The following is a 21,145-nucleotide window of genomic DNA, read 5'->3' as shown; positions in this document are numbered from 1 at the left end:
AAAAAGGTGACATACCTATAGGCTATATTAGGGTACGTACGTACAACAAGGTGGCTATATTGTAGCCTACTATGGAATCACGGTGGTGACATTGTACCACTTCAATATTCACATGAACTATAATGACATATGTGATATTTCAAACGCCCCAGACATTTAACTAAACATTGCAACCATGGTAGAAAAAAGTACTGCGTCATAATATGCGATCTTTTCCTACGCGTTTTTACCCCCCGAAAGCTTCGAAACAATAAACGCAAAAATTGACGAGAGACCTTGTACGCCCAGTAATAATTATTACGATGTTACAAGTTGCATATAGGAGGACACTACTGAAGCATTGTACGCGTACCAGTACCGGTACGTAAGCAGACGACTGCGGAAAGTCCACTATCCTGTATTAAAAAGGTGAGATGCCACACTGTTGCAAAACAAAATGTAGTTAAGCAGGTGTCCAACAGAAGGCAGTTGTTATAAAAAGTAAAGATGTTACTGCAACTTGACTAAAGAGTACGAGTACGAAAGCACAGTGGAACCAGCAAAATCTGGTTCACGGGATGTAAAACATGCATCTTTCAACCGAATTATCGAAAGCGTTTTATTGAGGAAAACAATAAATCATTTGTACCACCACCTTCATACTAAGTGATAAAAAGTTAGCCGGACTGAGCGACAGCGGAATAATTGAGGTTCCCACTAAAACTATGTTGTTGCAAAGTTTAGGACAACTAATAAGTTACCAGAGGCGAACTTCTAAAATTCAATGCGAACTTCTAAAATTCAAAGGATATAAAGCTTTAATCGAATTTTGGCTGTTAGCTCTTTTTAAATAATGATGTGTGTTCCTTTGAAGGCGCTGTATTTTGTGTTAGGAGATTTTTGTCACGTGATTCTTAGTCATAAGCATTATGACGTCATTTTCACAACAATAGTTCATGTGATGGTGATTGTAGAAGTTAGGGAGTGAGACGTTCATTTATTAATTGAATTTGGAGTATACCAGACGCATTTAGTTGCTACAGAAAACACAAGATAAAATTTACACGATGGCTCACTGGTTTCATCGTAATCCCTTCAAAGCCACTGCTGTGCAGAACTTTGATGTGAGAAAAATTGCAATGAAGTCGGATTTCAGCAAAGTTATTAGGTTGGTAAATAATAACCTTTGTGGGGTATTGGTGTGATTTTATATTTTTAACTTATAGGCCTGTTGAAACATTAGTGAAAATGCTTGCTGTGTTTTAGTATGTCTTGGTAAAATACTAATTTAATAATATATCTCACATCAGGGCAAAATTAAAGTAAGTTAATTTGGATTTAAAAATTTACAACTTCTTTAACCAATTATTTACCTTATAGTGATCTGCGAACTGCTCGTACCAACCTTCTTGCACTATTCAATGATCCTTTGGCTTCTCCCGACAAGATGGAAACTGCCAGCAATGAATACTTTGCTCTAATCCAGGGTTTGTTTGAAGTACCTGACAGCAAAACCCCATCAGAGTCTACTGAGGAGAGCACTGAGAGCACAAGCAAAGAAACAACGAGCACAGAAACAAAAAAGGATACAAAAGGTAAATGTGTGTTGTATGTTTGCCACAGCCAAAATAGTTAAAAGCGATAATTTATTATAGGACACTGTTGGGTTAGAATGGAAGCATCTATATAAACTTTTTGCATGTGGTCCAAACATTTTCTTAAGCTAGTATTTGATGAGTGTATAGTTAACTCTTATTTGTGCTGTAAAAAGCCTTTTAATGAGCTGATTTTTTTGGGGTGGATATTTATTAGCAAAATAAAAAAAACATTTTGCAGCTGAAGACAAGCCAGTTGGAACAAAGATTGTGCTGAACACATTCTTTAAATTCAAGTGGACACAAACACTTTTTGTTGGAAAGTCACCACTGTAAGATTGATTGCCACTATATTTTTAAACAGAGTTGTAACTTTGAATTAAGTATATCTCTATATTTTGTATGTATATAGTTTGTAGAAGACAACTTAGCACCGGATATTACTGATTTTGATTGAAATTGTCGTAGATTTTGCACAATTTGTTTCACAGGGTTGAAGATGATGCAAGATTTGATTTCATTAACATGGGAGTGAATGTTGCATTGTGGTACACCAAACATTCTGCAAAACTTTCTGCACAAGCAGAGTAAGTTCTTGCAGCTTATGGGATTGTTTTTGTTGAGTTCTATAATGTGATGAAAAAAATTTAACTAAATATATGCAAAAACTTTTTCCCAACTTCTTCTTGTGTCCTGGTCAAATACATTTAGGCAGATATTAAATTTGTGAATAATTAGAACAGGATGATGAAATGTTTTGCAGATGTTTGTGTGACTTTTGAGAATCACTTGACATGCATTGTACATTGAAATTTTCATTTATTTGGGGAGTTCCTTAGGCAAAAACTTGAACACAAGTTTTTGAGATCAAAATTATTATTGTCACAGAATCAACATGGAAGATGCGAAAGAAATCCATTCATGCTTGAAAAAGGCAGCAGGAATATTTAAAGATTTTAAGGTTGGTCGGTTATTAATCACTAACAAGTTTTTTCATGACTCTGATACATTTTTTGTAGAATAATCATGTTGGAATGTTGTCTAACCCACCTGAAAAATGCTCTGATATGGATTCCAAGGTATTGGATTGTTATGTTACATGCTGCCAAGCTGAAGCTCAGGAAGGTATACATGTTTATGTTTACGTGGGTTTCTGCAAAAAAATTATTGTTTCCTCAACAATATTTGTTTATCACAGTTACAATTGCAAGAGCTGTTGAGAAGAAGCACAAACCCAGTCTGATTGCCGGCCTAGCGAACGAAACTTCCAAGTTGTTTCAAATGGCTGGTAAGTAGTGACTCTCTTTTACTGTCGAAGCCATAATTTTGCTTGCTTTTTAACAATATATCTTGCCATTAAGCATGCCTTGTTGTTTTCCCTTTTGGGAGATGTTTCAAAACAAAATATTAAACCCATTTGGCTTGAGTCCAAATTTTGAACTGACATTGTAACTGCCTCTGCTGTGTACAATTTGTTGTGGCAAGACATTACTGTTTTAAAAACCAATACCATTTTTTCTTGTGTAGATGACCACTTGAAGTCTTTGGATCAGGGAATTGTGGGCAAATGGAGAAAATACCTTCAGCTGAAGCAAATGTTCTACAAATCTTATGTAAATAAAACCTGATGTTAAATTTGAAACTATGTTGTTGTTGTTATGGCGATGTTAATGTGTCTATATTACTTCCACAGGCTCTTTGCTATCATGGTGGTGCATTACTAGCTGAGGAGAAGTGTGGACTTTCCATTCGCTGTCTGCAAGATAGTACTGACAGTATGTCATGTGAAAAGATTCTAGCTATAAGAAAATCCATTGTTTTGCTAGAAAATATTTCCTAAGTCGAAAATGTTTGATGAAGAAGAGATCAACTATAATGCACAATGCATGTTTAACTAAATACTAATGTTGGGTTTAAGGTTTCCTAGTTTTCTTTAAACTCACTTTATGGAGGCTTTTACCATACTTCTGTAACAAAGCACTTTTACATGTGTTCTTATTCAAAAAAAGACTCAAGCATTAGCATGCCTACCAATATCATCACTATTCACTTAAAAGTTTACACATATATAACCCGTTATTTGTTTGTGCAGCTCTTGATAAAGCCACAGCCCTCTGCAAGGAATACATTTCAACCAAAGGTGCCGGGTCCACCATTCGCCCCAACGAGCACGAGTTTTACCGCAACTTCCATAAGGACTTGCAACGCAAGTTCGAGAAAAGCAAGTCGGAAAATGGGTTTATGTAAGTTGTACGTTAAAATGTTGTCTTGTGATCGACAATTTTAAGCTAAATTTGGAATCTTTTTAAATTGAAAAATTCGGCGGTTTTAAAGTAATCACAGCGGCCAGAGGTAGGATATCTGCCAAATCCATTATGATGTTAAATATTTGTCAGCTGGTGGCGCTGAAGGGTAGTTTGGCACTTGGCAATGCCATGATTTTGTCACGCCACAAGTCGACGGCACGTTGGAGTAAATGACGTCAATTCTTTTTTGACGCATCACTTCCTGTCTGACGTACGTAGAATTTGGCACATCATAAATAGTTTACACGTATTACACAAAAGTACCATATCCGCTTGAGAAATATATCTTTTTTGGCCATAATGAAACGTTTTATTAGATCACCAAAGATATTTGAGCATTTTAATCATGTTTTGGTCACTAGGCTTCCTGAACCATTTTTTGCGCATCGTGAAAATATATTACTAAGATTTATTCATTAGTAACTGCTGACGTAAAAACGTTTACTAAATATGGCAATTCTCAAAGGAATGTAGAAAATAGTGTCATTTTGGTAGGCCCTCACAAAAAAGGTATTTTTAAAAATTATCATCTATAGCTTTATTGGATTTTGCGAGTAGAATCTGTCATGTTTGCATGGATGTCATATTTGGGATAAAAATGCGGCGTAAATAAAATAAAAACTGCTGCTGTAGATCGGCACGTGGAGGTAAAGACCACTCACCGTGAAACGATAGATGTGCGAATGTGCGATCCCTTTCTCACAATTTTTACAAATTATATCACAACCAGTAGAATAAATAAGCAAAGTGGAGCCAATACACAGCAGAATAAATTTTACGACCCATGGAAATCTAATTATAAGGTGACACCCGCCACGATTTTCACTACGCCCTTCACGCCACATTACATTTGTTAAAAGTGGAAGAATAGAAGCGTTTACGGTGATTGCGCAATATATCGTAATCCTCCAAATGTCTTATCTGCAATAGTAGTGTGCACCCCAGCACGCGATTTAGTTAATTCGTCGATGTGCACATGTAGTTCCAACAAGAGACAATATATAAACGCGTTTCGTTCAAGTTTGAACAGACCTACGGTCGCTCAACAGTTTCCTGAATGAAGTGAACTTATAACCTTTTTTATTCAGATACCATCAGAAAGTTCCCCCAGTTGCTCCCAACATTGATTTCCAGGCCACCCACGGGTTGGTGGACCCTTCTCCTTATTTGGTACCGGATAAAAGTAGTCGTTGGACGTCGGGCGTTTACGCCGGTTTCAGCATCAGCAAAAATGTACAGAACGATAAAAAGGTGGGTGTATCCGTGACATTCTTACATTTTTACAAAACGCGTGGTTATTTTTGACAAATGTGAGTCACTATGTGGTTTGTTGATGGATTTATGTTTTATTGCAAAAAAAAGTGTATAAACCTCATTATTTCGGATTATCGGATGGATGGTTTTCGCTGTTTCGCGGAACGTCACAGAAAATAAATTTCACGACGTTTTCTTTCTACGTTGGAAAACATTTATTAATAACGTGGTAAACTTCTTATAATACTGACACATTGGTAAAAACAAGTTAGTGAAGAAGTTATTACTTGCTATCGCTAAATCTATTACTCGACTTGTTACATGGGAATACAGCTTCTTATTGTGCAACCACGTTAATGACTTTGAACCGAATTGTTTCTGCCTTAACATATAACGAGCAGTTTATATGACAAGCGCTTGACGTACATAATTTGAGAACGACCGCGATACTGCGTAGCATTCGGTATGTGGGTAGTAATTATCTACACTCCCGAGGTACGAAGCGCGCACGGTTTTCCTTAATTGTCACCGGAAGCGAGGTTTGGGCGGGGTCGAATTTCTTCTTCCGCCCATGTCCGTCCGTGTCAGGCGTGCGATGTGAGCGCATTTAACGGTATAACCGGCTGTAACGTGCTTTACCAACCAGTCAAAGTGACTGTCAAGCTCCTGTTGCAAGGCGTGAGATTACTCATCGCGAATAACTTCGAACATTTAATTATAAAAAAACGTCAGAATACGCTTCCGTGCAAACGGGTAGAAAGTTGATCTGGAGGTTATCGTGCATTTAGGTTTAGCACTGCCGAGTCGTTGCCACTGTCCATCATTTCTCGTTAAATCTACCCGGTGGAGTGACTGCGGCAATTTGTCATGGCCAATAATGAGCTTTTGTAACCTATGAATGATGTGAAATTAACTTGTTCCTGTTTCGCCCAGTTACACAATAACGACGTACCTTAAGGTTAGCAAGAGAATATGAGATCTTTGGGGCCTGCGTGCAGTGAAAATAGGTCAATAAGAGTATTTATATAAAGTTCTAGTCGAACCCTGAGTAAATATGCTTTCCAGTGTAAACTAAGACGTTACATAGCGCGTAATATTCCTGCTATCCGCGTGTTGTATTTTTCCATTCACACGTCGATAGTTCAAATATTCCGCGTCTTGTTTTTCCTTTGTTATTTTTATAAAACATTGATTTATTGTAACTTTACTGAACTTTACTGAAAAACTTCCAACTATAAACCAGTCAGACATCGAACGCAGGCAATTTTCTTGGCACGCAAACAAGTTGAAATGCGCTCATGGCACAAAAATGTGAATCACGTAATGAAACGAGTGAACTTCACGGGGCTTTTCATAACCCATCATACGTGTTTTGGAGGCGTGTGGGTATAAAGTAGCAACAGGTAAATTTCGAACTTATGACATTAATGTACTCTATATGTATTTCGTCGTGCGACCCCCCCCTCCCCTCCCGCAGGGTCGCGGCCTTTAATTTGGGGCGCCTGCCTTAAATTACGGCGCCAAGCTTTGGTCCTTTGACCCTCTCTCTGTGCGTTGCTGGTGGATCATGTAAAATTTAAATTCGCCATATGTATTCTGTCCGCATCAATTTGTCAAAGTCAAAAATTGCATGGTTTGCCCACGGCTGTTCCAAGCTCCTGCTTTAGATGGAAGGTCGCATATGTCGTTTCTGTCCAACACGCTTGCGGCGCAACCGAAAGATGAGCGAACGTAATCAAACACAGAGGGCAGAGAGAGCAGAGGGGTGGCTGTGCCCATCATGACAAACAGTGATCTACAGATGATCACCAATATGTTCCAAATGCTGCTGCATTGAATGATTAAATGCGAGTCTGTTGGTCCTTTTTTCGTGAGTTATTATTGTCAGCTTCGAGGTTTATTCCGCGTGTTGGTTGTGCTAGTGTGAATGCAAGTTATAATAAAATGTACCAAATTTTCGTGCATCGGCTTGTTCTGTAAATCGCTGTAGTTCAAGTTATACTCAGGTATGCCACATTGCCAAACTGTCCTTGATTCTAAAATTTGTCCCGCCTTTGTTCGGTCGTTCAAATTTTATAATTGCCCATATTTTCGGTTTCGGATCGATGGCAACTCTGTTGATGACCACCAAATCTGAACTACCCGTCATATAACCTTGCCTAAACTTTTTTAATTGCAGCTCAAACCCGAAAAAGAACAAGACGTGAAACCGATCAAGGAACCCGACATCAAAGTGACGAAAGACAATGCTTGCGTCATCTCGTGATCAACGTCATCGCACGAAAGAATCTTCCTAAGCACACCATCCCTCTGCCCCAACCTGTCGGAATCTTACTATTTGTCTACTACGTCACGCGGCGTGCGTCTGCCCTTCTGACCCTGTGACGTCACCCAATTAACTGTTCGGACTTACGTAAAAACGGATAAATGCCTATTTTTGGTACATCCCCTATGCAAGCGGCAATTAACGACCGACACACCGTTACCACGCACCTGCAGAGGGAGGTGAATTTATTATAAAAAGCGATCGATGCCAAACATGTGCTGATATTTCATGTTGGACATGTGTTTGACAAAGCAGCTGTTTTTTCGTTGTCATGTATTGTCGTACTGTATGTGTACAAATGTATTTAATAGTGTAACAATGCTTGATACGAACTCTAAACGCGTAATAAACTGCTTGCGTTGTTAAAAAAAATTTCCATAAAAGATTGCTTTACGCGAAATCACCACAGGGCGTGTTACAAATTTCAACAGAATTGGTTATTTTTTAGTTGCTCTCTTTTCCAAGGTTAAAAAGCACCAAAATTATGTGGCGCAGCACAATATTACGCAATATTACCCAGGAAAGGTGGAATAATTGATTTAACTCGAATTTGTATGCTAATGTACGCACTCAGGTACAAGCACAAACCCTTGTGTACTTTTCACATGATCGCATCTATGACGTCACGACCGTTATTGAAAATACGATCTATGTTTAAAGCGCTTTTAAATAAAGTACATCGAGTACATACACCCAGCATTCCCACGCTAAGACGTTTGCACGCAATGTCCCAGTTGTTCGCGCCTTGTATTTTTCCATTTATCCCGCATGCAGTTCAAATGTTCTATGGCTTGTTTTTAACTGTGTACGTGTAAATACATATCGCTTGTAACTATATGAATGCTGTGCTTTCTTTCGTATATAGTCGAAATAATTTGGTAAAGAGATCCAGGCTTTACATCGCGGATTTTCGCCACAGTAACACGAACTGAGTTATATGTTTAACGAGGGCGCGATCAAATTGTAGAGCGTCCTTACGCGCGTCATCAGTGTTGATTTTTCGTTTTCCCTTCGGGCAAGAACGAAAGTGAATGGGGGACGTTGGGGGCGTGGTAGGACTGGTACGCGTATAAGCACGGCGTTTTTGATACAGTATCTGAGTGGCTTTTTTTTGCTTGACCGAGTCTGAGTCAAGCGGAAACGGTAAACCTTCGAAACTAAAAATAATCCTGTGATTTAAAAATATCTCAAAAAAAGCTGTTGTTCCGATATTTGGGGAAGATTTTTAGTCGGTTTTTGAGTTTCGAACCGACACCCGTGTTCAGATCGGGTCTTTCCACGTCTCCGAATCCGCTATTGCAAGCGGGTATTTTCTGAAAAACAAATCAACGGTTGGTGTTTCTGGGAAATTCCCGCATAGCGCGCGTGTGGTAAGGTGTAACTGCGCCCCAAGTTCTCCTTCCTGACAAAGAAAGGGGCAACTTGTTCGGTTTCAACATACCAGACAGTTCAGAATTTTCAGTAGAAAGCAAATATTAGTCGGTGTGTAGACTTGAGTTTCAAAAGTGGGCCTAAAAATTCCGACAAGTTCACGGTTTCGAGCTTACATTGAAGGGAAATTATTAGATTCTCACGTTCAAGTGCCAAATGTAAGTATCAGAGTCGACCTGTACTATGCTTGGTAATGATTTATGTTCCCAGCAGCAGCAGCAATATACGTTACATGAAATCGGTCACCGTGAACCTTTTTATAGACAGTTACAGTTGTTCTTTACCTTTAAAAACGCAAATAAAGACTTTCTGCGTAACAGCAGTACAAGCATTATTGACGTCTAAAGCGAAACAAGGGCACTCGTGCCGAAACATAGTGCCAGAGCATCTCGCCGGAGAAAGGCTCGGAGAAAGTTAAGAGAAGATTTGAACTGGTTTGACCCGAAGACTAATACTTAATCCCACAACGAATTCTCATATGTTGTTCGATGCATGAGAAATGCTACCAACGAAAGGGACGAGGATGTTTACTTAACAGTTGATACGAAACGTGTTTGTTTTGCTGCACAAAAGGTGATGTAAGTCTACGCCAGATAGGCCTCTCCTTTGTTTGTATACGCTACTGGTTGTCGGCGTCCCTTTTGTTTGTGTTTTGTTTTCCATCAGTTCCTGTAGTGGCCCGGTAAATCCCAAAGATAGATGGCACCTTCACGGCCCCGGAAAAACCCTCTGTGCTGTTTCAAACTTTGGCGTTTATTCTCTCTTGAAAACAGTTGTGGATTCCAGCGTTAATGTACTTTTACTTTTTAGTGTTGTTTACTCAAAAGCAAAAGGTTTCAAATACATTTGCTGAAACACCAACTTGGCGTTTCTCCCAAATAGCGTCATATGCATGTCTCGGTGCAAATTGGCCGTATGTTCGGTTCGAGTTTGACAAGTGCGCCCGTTGATCTGCCAGCAACACTGACACCTAATCGATTATGCCAAATACGTTTTTTCGTAAGCATCTGCTATAAATAAGCAGGATTATCGCCAATAGCGCGAAAACAACGGTGTCAGTCAGAAGTTAAGCAGCAGGAGCAGCAATCATGCTTGGAGCGAAGGCGCCGTTTAACTTTTCTGTGTATCTTTCCTTACTTCTTCGCTACAATTGCACCAAGCGAAATGCGCAACCGCAGTGGGAACTTCTTGGAAGCTTGTTATGTTGGCGGAGTCAAGTGTGTTTGTTGTTCTGAGAAAGCAAGGTTTGCGCCTTATATTAGGAGTTATCAGGTGGGCGTATTGGATATTGCTGATGAAAGGAGTATAGCATAACTATGTGCTGAATTTTTAGTTGCTTTGTTTGAAAATCTTTGTAATCAGGCATTGGGTTTGCACATTAGTCACAAGTGTTGTGTTGTGATCCTGGAATGCAAATGATTTTGTTGGTTTTGCCACGGATAAAGATGTTACATCCGATTTGATGTTAACTTTTAACTGGCGTGCTAGCGCCGGACGCGAGACATGCAAGTGTATTTTTTGCCAATTAAACTTGTAGTACCAGAGGTGATTCACGAAAAAACTGGCGTCGGATGAGTGAATCACGCCAGTTATTTATACAGTATGGCTGTGACCGGATGGACCCGTCTGCCATGACCGGCATTTTTCCTGACCTTTTGATTAATACAAACCTTCGTCTATTACGTAACACGAACGAACAAAGCTGTTTTGTTTTATTTGTTCGTTCATTACCAGGGTAATGGCGCAATTGGTAGATAACACTCTGATCTTGCATGCACTCATTGTAGTACTGATGATGAACGCAGTTAGTGTTCGAGACGTTTACTAATGTATAACAGCATTTTAGCTTTGGCTTTCATTTTCAAAACACTCTGATCCCTTCTTAGCCTTTTGTTTTCAAGTGGTCTTATATCACCGTGATTTCGAGGCAAACCAAAATGCCACTAGGCGCTGTTAAATTTAAATTTGCCGTATTCATATATTCGTTTGCATTTATTTTGTCGGAAAATCGCGTCACGAATCGTTGCGATATATCAGGCGCCACCAGTCCGGTGAGTGTATGCAAATGTGCGCCCAAACTTTTTGTTTGCTATGCTTCCAGAGACGGTGCTTGTGATAATCATACAGTCGCCGCGCGCTGTCACAGTCATTTGTTGCTAATACGTAGCGTAAACAAGACGATGCGCATTATTTACACCACAGATCTTGTTTTGACTTCGCCGTAATCGCGGCACGCGCGGTGTTTACGCCATTGTGTATAATTATTGCTTAGTTGTAGCATTTCTGCTGAGGTGGCCCCTAGGTAAGGCCACGATTTTTATGATAGGTGAGTGCAGTGTAGTGGATCATTAGGATAGTTGCTACCTTGTAACTGGTATGAAATAGCGATGCGCGTTCATGTTTAAGCTGACGTCTGGCGTTTAATAACCGGCAATCTCGCGCAATTAGGGCTAAATCTGATGGCAGTGTGTTGTAATATAGCGTGGCCCGCACGACTCGCTATTGGCTTAACAAGTCTCATTGGCGTCAAAAACAGCAGTTCGCAGGCAATGGTTGTCTTTCGCGGAAAACAATGCCAGCGCACGATAAGGCAAGCAACGACGAGGGAGAAAAGAGGGGAGAGTTACGTAAGCTAAATACAGTTTTCACTCGCTGTCTCGACAGACGGCCCCTCGATCGCGACTGGGAACCGTTTCAGTAGTGCTAAAAGTTCTGGTGCGAATGTGACAAGTTCTCGCAAAAGTTTGACCCGCTGCTGTGGGAAGATTTTTTCTGTGAGCGTTCCGCGAGCCTTATATGGAAAGCAACAAAGCCAAAACCAGTTGTGACCGCAGATGCGTTTTGGGCGACTGCAGCTTGTTTACGGCCCAGCGCGTAAGTGAACGTTTACAATTTGATCAGGTAGAACAAGCATACTGCTAGAAGAGTTTTATGAATTTATGGGGTTAGGTATTTAGAGATTAGGGCAAGTGAAGGAGCATGTGACGAATGATTTGTTTCAAAATGCGGAGTCGGCCTGATAGCCCCAGGCGATCGATTGTATAGAAGTTTTTTCATCAGTCAGTGCGTCATATAATTTGCCTCGTCATCCAGTGGAATGTTGAGTTTTTTTTCCAAGGCAAAAATTGCGCCGCGGGGTTTCTCTGACGACAGGTTAAGTCACTGACGGGAAAGCTCGACCCGAGGCTAGCTGTATGCTGAAATAGGATGCACTGATACAAGATATCAACAGTTCCCGTTGACGTGGCAACAACGCGACGAGCTAGCAGCTCGGTAGTATTGTTTTACGCTCCGACCCTATTGTGGCGTGAATAAAGGGTGTGAGGACTCCTGTAGAGCAAGGGGAGGTGTGTCGCGGAGTCGTCTGGAAATTAAACGACACGTCAGCTTTCGCAACGCAATAGGCGGGTATTTTTGCTTTCGATTGTGGAGTGTTTGCGAAGAGGCACTTGACCGCATCAGACAAAAGTATGGGAAGCTGACAAAAGGGTCCATAGAGTAAGCATCAGTTAACGCTTGGTTTACAGACGACTTATAAGGCGTTTTCGTGACCTATTCAAGTGAGATGTGTCTTTGTGTGACGGGCATAAACTCACTTGCGGCTGACGTCACAAAGTAGTTGTTTGTGGTGTGAGTAACGGCTGAGTTTGTTCGGTGGGTGCGAACTGAGTCAGACGTGGGACGGTAGGCATTGGCGTGTTTGTTTTTTAAAACGAGGATGGTGTTTTTCGGCGAAGGTGCGTGTGTATTTGTTGTTGGTCGAAAATTCGCCAGCTCAGCATTTCGAATAAACGTTTTTATTTTTACGATACAAGCTTAGGGAAAGCAATACAAACTATGGAAACGCCACTCGTGGTCAAAGGGTTTACTCTGCAGAAAGCTGTACGGTTTAACTTACCAATCCCCCTATAACAGTACTCCGACAACGGGTGCGAATTTATAGAAGTATGGTGTTAAAAACCTCGTGTCGCACAAAACTGTGTTCTGAACCAGGCACAGCAAAATCTTGAACAAGGCACAGCGAAAAGTTTCAATGGGTTTCATATTCAGTGTGATATGACAAGTGTTTTAAATTGTAGCTTGTTGCGCTCTAACGTACCGCGTGACCTTGGTTCGGTTGGCGCCTGATTGCGCCAGCGACGAAGAAGCACCAACCACAACGGAAGTGCTCGTGGCGGGAGTCTTGTGTACAACTCTGACGTCACATGAGAACACGTGGACTGCGCGCGCACTCCTCTCTTTGTTTGGCGCGTGACTCCGCGTGAGTAAAAGGCAGGCTGGGCCGCTTAACAACAAACGTGGTATCGTTGGCTACGGGGCGGGCCAGTGTAAGGTTACAGACGGTTGGATTGGGATTTGCTGAGAATCAAAGCTGTTCCTATTGATCTTTGTCTTTTGAGGTGTTGTATCAATACATGGACTGTTTTGGTATTTTTAGCTCGGGCGACCGAGCAGAGATGACACAGAGGCGTTCGCAGAATTGTGGGCGGCCCACGTGTGGCGAGGTTGTTCGTAAACAAGACAACAAGATTTGTGCGGGATTGAACTGCACAAATATCCCACATACGGCTAACAATCTTATAGATGTTCTGGATGTTGTAGACAAGCAGTTTAACAGACGATGCTATTCCAATAGTATGTCAGCAAAGTTGCCCTGTTGGTTAGAAACAATGGTAGGATATGCGTTTCCCACTCCAATTTAGCCACGAGTTTTGCTGGGAAGGGTTTTCAAAGAACAGGCCACACAGATAAACTGTCAGTGCTATTGTGTAGTTAGGTCCCTCGTCGCACAGAAACAGGAAACGGTTAACCAACGCCCTATTAACTGCGTGCTTGGTGTTTCCACACATGCGTTGGGATCAGCGTTAAAACGCAGTATTTGCTCTTTTGTTGTGTCTTAATACAGCTGTGTGGGCAAATGTATAACTTATTGTTTGTTACGTTTCAGATATCAAAATCGCATTATTTATAACGCCAAGATATTAAAGCTGTGCCAAAAATGAGCTCCGCCAAAGCAGGACCGGCGGTTGTGCAAATGGACCCGACGGCACCCTTGGGAGTGCCTTACCCAGCGGTGGATCCCACACGAGTGGCTGGAATGCAAAACACTGGATCGTACGTCGTCTTGTCGCCGATGTTGGTGCCCTATGTACCGGTGCGTTACGTCAAGCAGAAATCAAAGAAACAAGCGGAAGTTGTAATTCCCACGCCTAGAAGGGCGCGGGTTGCTGTGCGCTACGTTCCCACCATATATTCCTGCAGTCCACAGTACGTGCCAGGGGCCTATACTTCGCCTTTATACTGCAAGCCGGCTGTCTATGTACGAAGTGTCGCCCAACCCGACGTCTATCCGGTCGTGTATGCGACTGGCACAAAAAACAGTCCAGTACACGGCTACGTGGCAGCTGTAAGCAATGCTGTCATCCAGAAATCAAAATCAAAGTCTCTTAACCCGTTAAGCGAGCCATACATTCCCGTGAAAAAGGAAACTCCGTGCTTTTGTGATCACAAAGAAGGCTCCCAAGACGAAGTGTGGTGTTGTTGCAAAACCAACACCGACTCCTCCAGGTCTTCGACTCCGGATTCGTGGGGTGAGGAGGCGTCTATGGACGTCATCAGCCGCTGTGCGTCACCACAAACACACTCCTACAAGTGTTGCCACAGCCGTAAGAAAGATTTCAGCGACAGTGATAGCGGCGTGGAAGCGGAGAGCGACTCGGAAAGTATCTTTGCATTCGACTGCGGAAAATCTCGATTAAGGGAAGACAGCGAAGACGAAGAAAGCGAATACCCGGATTTGAGAATACCCCGTTGTCAAGAAGACAGCGCTCTTCCAGACGACTCATCGCACCTTGTGGATTTTGCCTGTACAAACCTCCGCTCTCACGAGTGGCGAGCAGTCGCCCGTGAGCTGGGCGTTGACGACGTCATTATACAAAGCGTCGACTACGACATATACGAGAGTTTCAAGGACGAGATGCGCTATGTGTTTTCCTACTGGCTACGTTCCGACGATTCCGTTGAACTATCCGAGAGACGCCAACAGTTGAGAGACGCGCTATTGGAAGTGGGACGAGTCGATCTCATCGAACGGTTAAACTCACAGGAAGGGCAGGAATCAACGGAATAAAAGTGCGCAGAGTTCTTATTTATGCAGAACAATCATCTCCTTTCCAATTGCGACTTTCATATTTTTTCCAGTGTTACGTCAGTATGTACATATATGTGCGACCTGACCAACTGTGTTTCGTGGTGTAAATATTCTTGTTTTGCTCGTTGTGTTGGTTTCACCCCCTTGTTCCCTATTTATTTGTACATATTTGCGCTTTTTGCTGTCACCCTCCAGGACACGCTTTTTGATAACACCCACACGCTATGGGGCTGCTCGGCTCGCACACTTTTTTATGTCGCCACTAACAATAAATGAAACAGAAGTGGAAGTTTATTAAGTGTGCATTGAGCGTTTCTTCGGGGAGAAAGCTGAGCCTTAATTCCATAGATTTAGAAAATGAAACGGTGCAAAGCTGTTACTGTAGACAAGTACCTTCCACAGTATCACGGTAGTTTTTTTCATATCTTCATGGTAGATATTTTTGCTGCAGTATCAATATCGCACAGCAATATCAACTTCGTGTGTATTGAAAGGGAATATAATACTTGCCTTCTGATCTAACTTCATGCGTTGGTGAGACGTTGGTGAATATTCGGCATCTGGCTCTTAGGCGGCATCTGAAGCTTTTTTCCATTTCTGTGTCATTGACACTCATCAGTACAAACAAAATACGAAATCATGCAGAAAACAAACAAAAACACCAAACTTTCTTGACTATCTGAATAAAATTTCACGCATAAAAAGAACATGGGCTAATTTAGACTTAGAACAGGGGTGTCCAACCCGTGGCCCGAGGGCCACATTTGTACCACAAAGAGGTTTGGCGTGGCCCGTGGGGCAATTTTCGAAATTACGTAAACTTGTTTGCCAAATTTCATAGTATTAAATGCATCATTATTGAACTAATCATTATTTGGGCACAATAATGAACAAGTAGCACAATTGATCGACAAGCATTAGCCTATACTCTTTCAAGCTCAAATGTAGAGCGCTGTAAAACATCGTCTGCATAATTCCGTCAGAGTGTGTTTTCTGCTTTTGCATATCGTGCAATGAAAACAAGAGCATAAATTCCCTGTTAGGCTCCCTGTTAACCACGAAATTTTTCCCTGTTAACTACGAAATTATTTCCAAAACTGCATGTGGCCCTTTAGGCAAAAAGGTTGGACGTCCCTGATTTAGAAGAATGTCCACAACAAGTAAACTCTACATTCGTTTGAGAGAACAACCAAATAAATGAGCGTACTTTAATCGATTACAAATTCCTGTTGTTTTGGTTCTGGAACAGACTTCAGAACAAATAAGCAGCAAAAACTGTTTCTGTGTGAACTCTTTCATAGTGTACCGTTTCGCTTCACCAGGCATGGAACTTGGACGACACGTCAAAATGAGAAACCAAAATTTTGTGGAAGGTTTGCATACGCGTGTATATCTATTTTAATACGTTTGTTGGTGGAGACTTTATAAGAATGAAGTAGCTGTATTGTGTTAAATGTTGCGTACACCTACAAGATGTTTCAAAGCTATTTTCAATTTGTTCAAAAAATTTGATAAACTTTTTCAATTTGCACTAGGCTATACCGCTATACTAATGCACACGATTGATGATTTAGGTAATTGATTAGTTATCTCAAATAGAACAAGTAACTTTAAGAAAGATGGATCCTAACTATGGGCAAAGAGCAAGTATGTTGTTGTTTTTTGTCATATTTTATACTTAAAATTTGTTTTAAATGTGTAGCCTATATGTAATGTATTTTAAACACATTTAGTATGTGTAAAGGTTTCCTGTTTCGGTAGACTCACAAGCTCGAATGAGAGGCCCTCCACAGGAATCTCAACTATTTGATGACACAAGTCAAGCTCCACCAGGAGTGTATAACAGTGGTGTTCCCATGCAGCAACCAGGCTACAATATGCCTGGTGGACAGTTTCCTGGTGCAAACCTTATGGCTGACCCAATGGCGAACATGGCCATGCAGTATGGACAGACTTTGGCTGGCCAGGGAAAGGAAATGTTAGAAAAAAATGTGAGTTATTTTATTTTCAACCTGTTTTTTTTTTATTTACTGAAAAATTTCTGTCAAATGACCAAAATGCCAGCAAAAATTTATTTTGGTCATTACGATATAATGTTTTTGACTGTCGTCCGCTCGAAAACAATTCGCGAAGAATTATAAAAACGCTGTCTGGGGCAACACAAAGGGCATTAAGGGCATTTTCGCCAAGCGATGAGACGCTCGAATAATCTACCACAATCAATTTCCTTTGGGACATTGTGTCCGAAATGGCTTTTATTTTTTGTGAAATTTCTAAAAAAATTGGGTCAATGACAGACAAATGACACAAAAAAAAAACAGTTTTCAAATAGGTTGAGATATTGCCTGACCACTTTGTGTGGTATTTTTTTCTTTGTATAACAAATACAAGTTAGCAATGTGCTGTGGACAAACATTGAAATCTGCCAAGTTAATATTAGTCACTTTTTGTATTTGCAGGTGGACAAATATATTTCTGTTTCAAAACTAAAGTATTATTTTGCTGTGGACACAAATTATGTTGCCAAGAAGCTGTTTTTGATTTCTTTTCCATTTACGCACCAGGTATAAAAGGACTTTTACAAATTACAATTCCATGAATCTATTGCATATTCTATCATGTATATATAATTTTGATACTATGTAGGATTGGAGTGTTCAATACCAACAAGATAATCCTGTTGCACCCCGTTTTGATGTGAATGCCCCAGATCTCTATATACCAGGTATGAAAATTTTTAACATTTTGCAATATTTTATTGGTAATGACTAATTCACTGGTGTTATGTAGTCATGGCCTATGTGACATACTTGTTGTTGGCTGGAATTTCTCTTGGATTGACTGACAAGTAAGCTTTTGTCCCAAATACTGTGGATTAAATTAAGTACAAAGTTTTTGTGAAGATTTACCCCAGAGGAACTTGGTATCCAAGCCAGCAGTGCTCTTGTTTGGATGGCAATTGAAGTGGCCATAATTGTTTTTAGTCTTTACCTAGTAAATGCCAGGACTGATCTGTCAACTTGGGATGTTTTGGCCTTTTCAGGATACAAATATGTTGGGTGAATACACTTTTTCTGAAATTTACTGTAATTTTTCTTTGTAAATAGCTTAATGATGGGTTTTTAGGATGATTGCCATTGTTATTTGCGGATTTTTGTTTCATTCATATGGATACTGGATTGCACTACTTTATGCCAGTATCTCAATTGGATACTTTTTGGTAAGTTTGTTTCAATATTCCAAAATGTACATTACCGTCCTACAACTTAAATATTTGAGGCCGAGTATATTTTGCCCGGGTATATTATTATTATGCACACATATTTCAGGTAAAAAGTCTTCGTCTTAAAATTCTGCCACATTCAGCAACAGACGGTTTTGGTCAAAGTGGTGGAACTCGAAGAATGTATCTTACATTTATTATTGCAATTATTCAGCCATTTTTTATGTTTTGGTTGACCCGTCATTTGGTGGGTTATACGCCCTAAGTGAAGCTTCATGATGGAAAGTCCAACTTGCCCTGAGCACGAGTTTGCCCAGAGAAAGATACTAGGCTTTTGCTTGCATGTTTCCCCTTTCATGTGCATTATGTTAAAAATGTAAACAAAATCTTTACTGTTGTTCCTTCTTTAACGACCAGCAATGAAATGTTTCAACACATGCAATGTCTTTGCACTAAATGCGACTCTTGACCAAGAGGGTTAATTATCACTATATAAATCACATAGTAACTTCTTATATAAATTTAACGAAAATCTGCAAATTGCTTTTATGGAAATGACTATTTCTGTGGTTTTGATAAGGTTGTGATTGGGTGCTACCACTTTTTTCAGAGAAGAGATACATTTGCTTGCTTCAAATACATTTGCTTGCTTGTTAGTGGTGAAGATTAGGATAAAATATTACTTGCCTGTGTGAACTACTGTTGTTTTAACACCTTCTGTATTACTGATACATATCAGTAAACAATAAAAAACGTAACTAAAGAACATCGACCAATTAAGCTAAAATATTTGGAGAATTGTCAACAAACGGTTTATAACAGCAGTATTTATTTATTTACATTGTGAAAAAATGCGACCAGTGAACCGTGTACAAGGTACGCGTCCAACGCATTGGTTAGATATTTTTTTTACTGCGTTGGTCAGAAAATAGCGCTGGCGTGATCATCTGCAGCTTTGTACTCTTATCTACTGACAAACATGTTTTACAATGTACACAGGTAGAAAGTGTGTTAGGCATGGGGTATATGCAGTAATGTAAGTTTAATTTTGTCAAAATGGAGCACACAGACCAACTGGCAGAAAAGTGGGTTGCTTGCCTTAAAAAAGCAACGGACTTTGATTCGTGGGGCCAGCTCGTTGAAGCAGGAGATGAATATTCACGGTAAGATGAGGTTAAGTTACAGCAATGGAATATGTAATCTGATCTTCATGTACAGACTTATAAAAAACATTAAAGGAAGCTTGGCCAGTGAGCATGTGGACGAAGAAAGCAAGGTAGTACAAAATTTATTCCATGTCAGTTGAGAAAATGTTGTAAGGACATTTTTTACTCTTAGACAACCTTATCAAAAGTTGCCTCATGCTTGGAAATAAGAGCAAACTTTCTTATGCAAGGCAAAGATGAAGAGGAACTTCGGTTGGAGGATGTGAAACCATTAATAAAGGGTGCGCATGACACCTACTGTCTCCTTATTTCCATATAGGCAAAAAAATCTTCTTTTTAGTCCTGGAAAGTTTTCAAAGTTCCTCACCTTCCCTACAACGTTTGCCCAAGGAATTAACAGCTCCTGTTGATAGATTAAGGTACTTTTGGGTGAGAATAAACTTTTTTATATGTACACGTTCTTATTTTTTAGAAAACAACAAGCAGCTGGTAATACTCAGTTAAATGAAGCCAAAAGTGAAGACCCAGCGGACACCACTGTTTCCAGTCAAGACAAATGTTTGTGATCAATGTTATTGACACTGTCTGTCATTTATTAATTTTATGTTTAATAGTAAATTCCCTCCTTCCAAAGCCCTTTGTAGAGCCAGGTTTGACACTGGTCACTGTAAATATTGTGAAGATTGGCTTAAAAGGTGCTGCAGGTCACATAGATCCTGTAATTACAGTTGCATGTCGAGGTTAGTGGGTGTTTTGTGGAGGTTATGAATAACTCATGATAGAGACTTCAACTGTACATCTATATTTTAAGATCTCAGTGGTGTTGAATTGTGCCAAAAACAAACAACACCAACACCGTCCAACAGAAATGACACTTATTTGACATATGATGTTAATGTTTACTTGCAAATTCCCCTGGAGAAAATGTCAAAAGGTTGGTTGGGTTAACTACTAGTGCAGGGGTTCTTAACCTGGGGTCCATGAACCCCCAAGGGGTCCGAGAAGATGCATTAAGGGGTCCATGAAACGAAATACAATTATTCCAAAAATCCACGTATTTTCCTCTGTCCATAAGGTTTCGCTGTCCACGAATTTAAATTTTTCGACATTTGCAATGTGTTTCTTGCAAAGGGGTCCATAGCTTTTCAAAGAATATTTTAGGGGTTCGTGAACCAAAAAAGGTTAAGAAACTCTGTACTAGTGGTTTTGTTTTTTTATTTGACACTTTTGGCAGGAACTGGAGTAGTATTTGAGCTGCATCATTACAAGCCAAAAAGAAGAGCCACCAGTTTGAAGTGTTACGCTTTCATGGAGACAGATGAGCTAAAGCCTGGACCCTGTGTAATTGAACTGTAAGCAGGAATTATGCTACAAACTACCGAAGGAATTGCAGTCCATTGTGCATTTATTTTTACAGATACAAAAAACCCTACGACAACCGTCGAAAAAAGCTGACATTGCTGACCAACAAGCCACTCTATTTACATCTTAACCTATCCCTGGAGAAGCAGCACTGACACAATTCATGCAATGCACTTAATTTTGTTGCATACTCTTTTATTACAGTATTCTAAAACGCTTTTTTATCTTTGCAAATAAAACTGACCAAATGCACTGCTATGCATACCACACCGACATTGTCTAGTATTATCATCACCTACTTTTCTATGCACCGCACAACAGGTAAAGTATTGCACACGAAAAACAGAATTTA

General features: G+C 40.3%; 4 protein-coding genes across 4 annotated transcripts; all 4 read left to right on the top strand.

The window, feature by feature from the left end:
* The first annotated feature begins 929 nt into the window (after nt 1-929).
* Nucleotides 930-8,297, top strand: LOC145888542 (BRO1 domain-containing protein BROX-like). The gene is made up of 12 exons (XM_082979315.1): nt 930-1,147; nt 1,360-1,574; nt 1,816-1,906; nt 2,066-2,161; nt 2,463-2,535; nt 2,594-2,699; nt 2,773-2,862; nt 3,102-3,187; nt 3,268-3,349; nt 3,667-3,817; nt 4,969-5,131; nt 7,314-8,297. The coding sequence occupies exons 1-12, from the start codon at nt 1,047-1,049 to the stop codon at nt 7,398-7,400; spliced, it is 1,341 nt and encodes a 446-aa protein (XP_082835441.1). The 5' UTR covers nt 930-1,046; the 3' UTR covers nt 7,401-8,297.
* Nucleotides 8,298-12,919: 4,622 nt separating this feature from the next.
* Nucleotides 12,920-15,336, top strand: LOC145888991 (uncharacterized). The gene has a single exon (XM_082979860.1). The coding sequence runs from the start codon at nt 13,891-13,893 to the stop codon at nt 15,019-15,021; it is 1,131 nt and encodes a 376-aa protein (XP_082835986.1). The 5' UTR covers nt 12,920-13,890; the 3' UTR covers nt 15,022-15,336.
* Nucleotides 15,337-16,378: 1,042 nt separating this feature from the next.
* Nucleotides 16,379-19,015, top strand: LOC145888366 (protein YIF1B-like). Its single transcript, XM_082979098.1, has 9 exons — nt 16,379-16,415; nt 16,617-16,689; nt 16,804-17,033; nt 17,502-17,606; nt 17,689-17,767; nt 17,833-17,890; nt 17,946-18,101; nt 18,169-18,262; nt 18,372-19,015. The coding sequence occupies exons 2-9, from the start codon at nt 16,662-16,664 to the stop codon at nt 18,528-18,530; spliced, it is 909 nt and encodes a 302-aa protein (XP_082835224.1). The 5' UTR covers nt 16,379-16,415; nt 16,617-16,661; the 3' UTR covers nt 18,531-19,015.
* A 253-nt stretch (nt 19,016-19,268) lies between these two features.
* Nucleotides 19,269-21,066, top strand: LOC145890674 (axin interactor, dorsalization-associated protein-like). Its single transcript, XM_082981811.1, has 9 exons — nt 19,269-19,428; nt 19,484-19,541; nt 19,604-19,712; nt 19,772-19,850; nt 19,904-19,989; nt 20,046-20,171; nt 20,243-20,365; nt 20,666-20,783; nt 20,849-21,066. Exons 1-9 carry the CDS (start codon nt 19,322-19,324, stop codon nt 20,946-20,948), a joined length of 906 nt encoding a protein of 301 aa, XP_082837937.1. The 5' UTR covers nt 19,269-19,321; the 3' UTR covers nt 20,949-21,066.
* Nucleotides 21,067-21,145: the final 79 nt, after the last annotated feature.

Source organism: Ascidia mentula, chromosome 2, assembly GCF_947561715.1.
Source record: "Ascidia mentula chromosome 2, kaAscMent1.1, whole genome shotgun sequence".
Lineage (NCBI taxonomy): Eukaryota > Metazoa > Chordata > Ascidiacea > Phlebobranchia > Ascidiidae > Ascidia > Ascidia mentula.
This window is presented reverse-complemented; position numbering and strand designations above follow the sequence as displayed.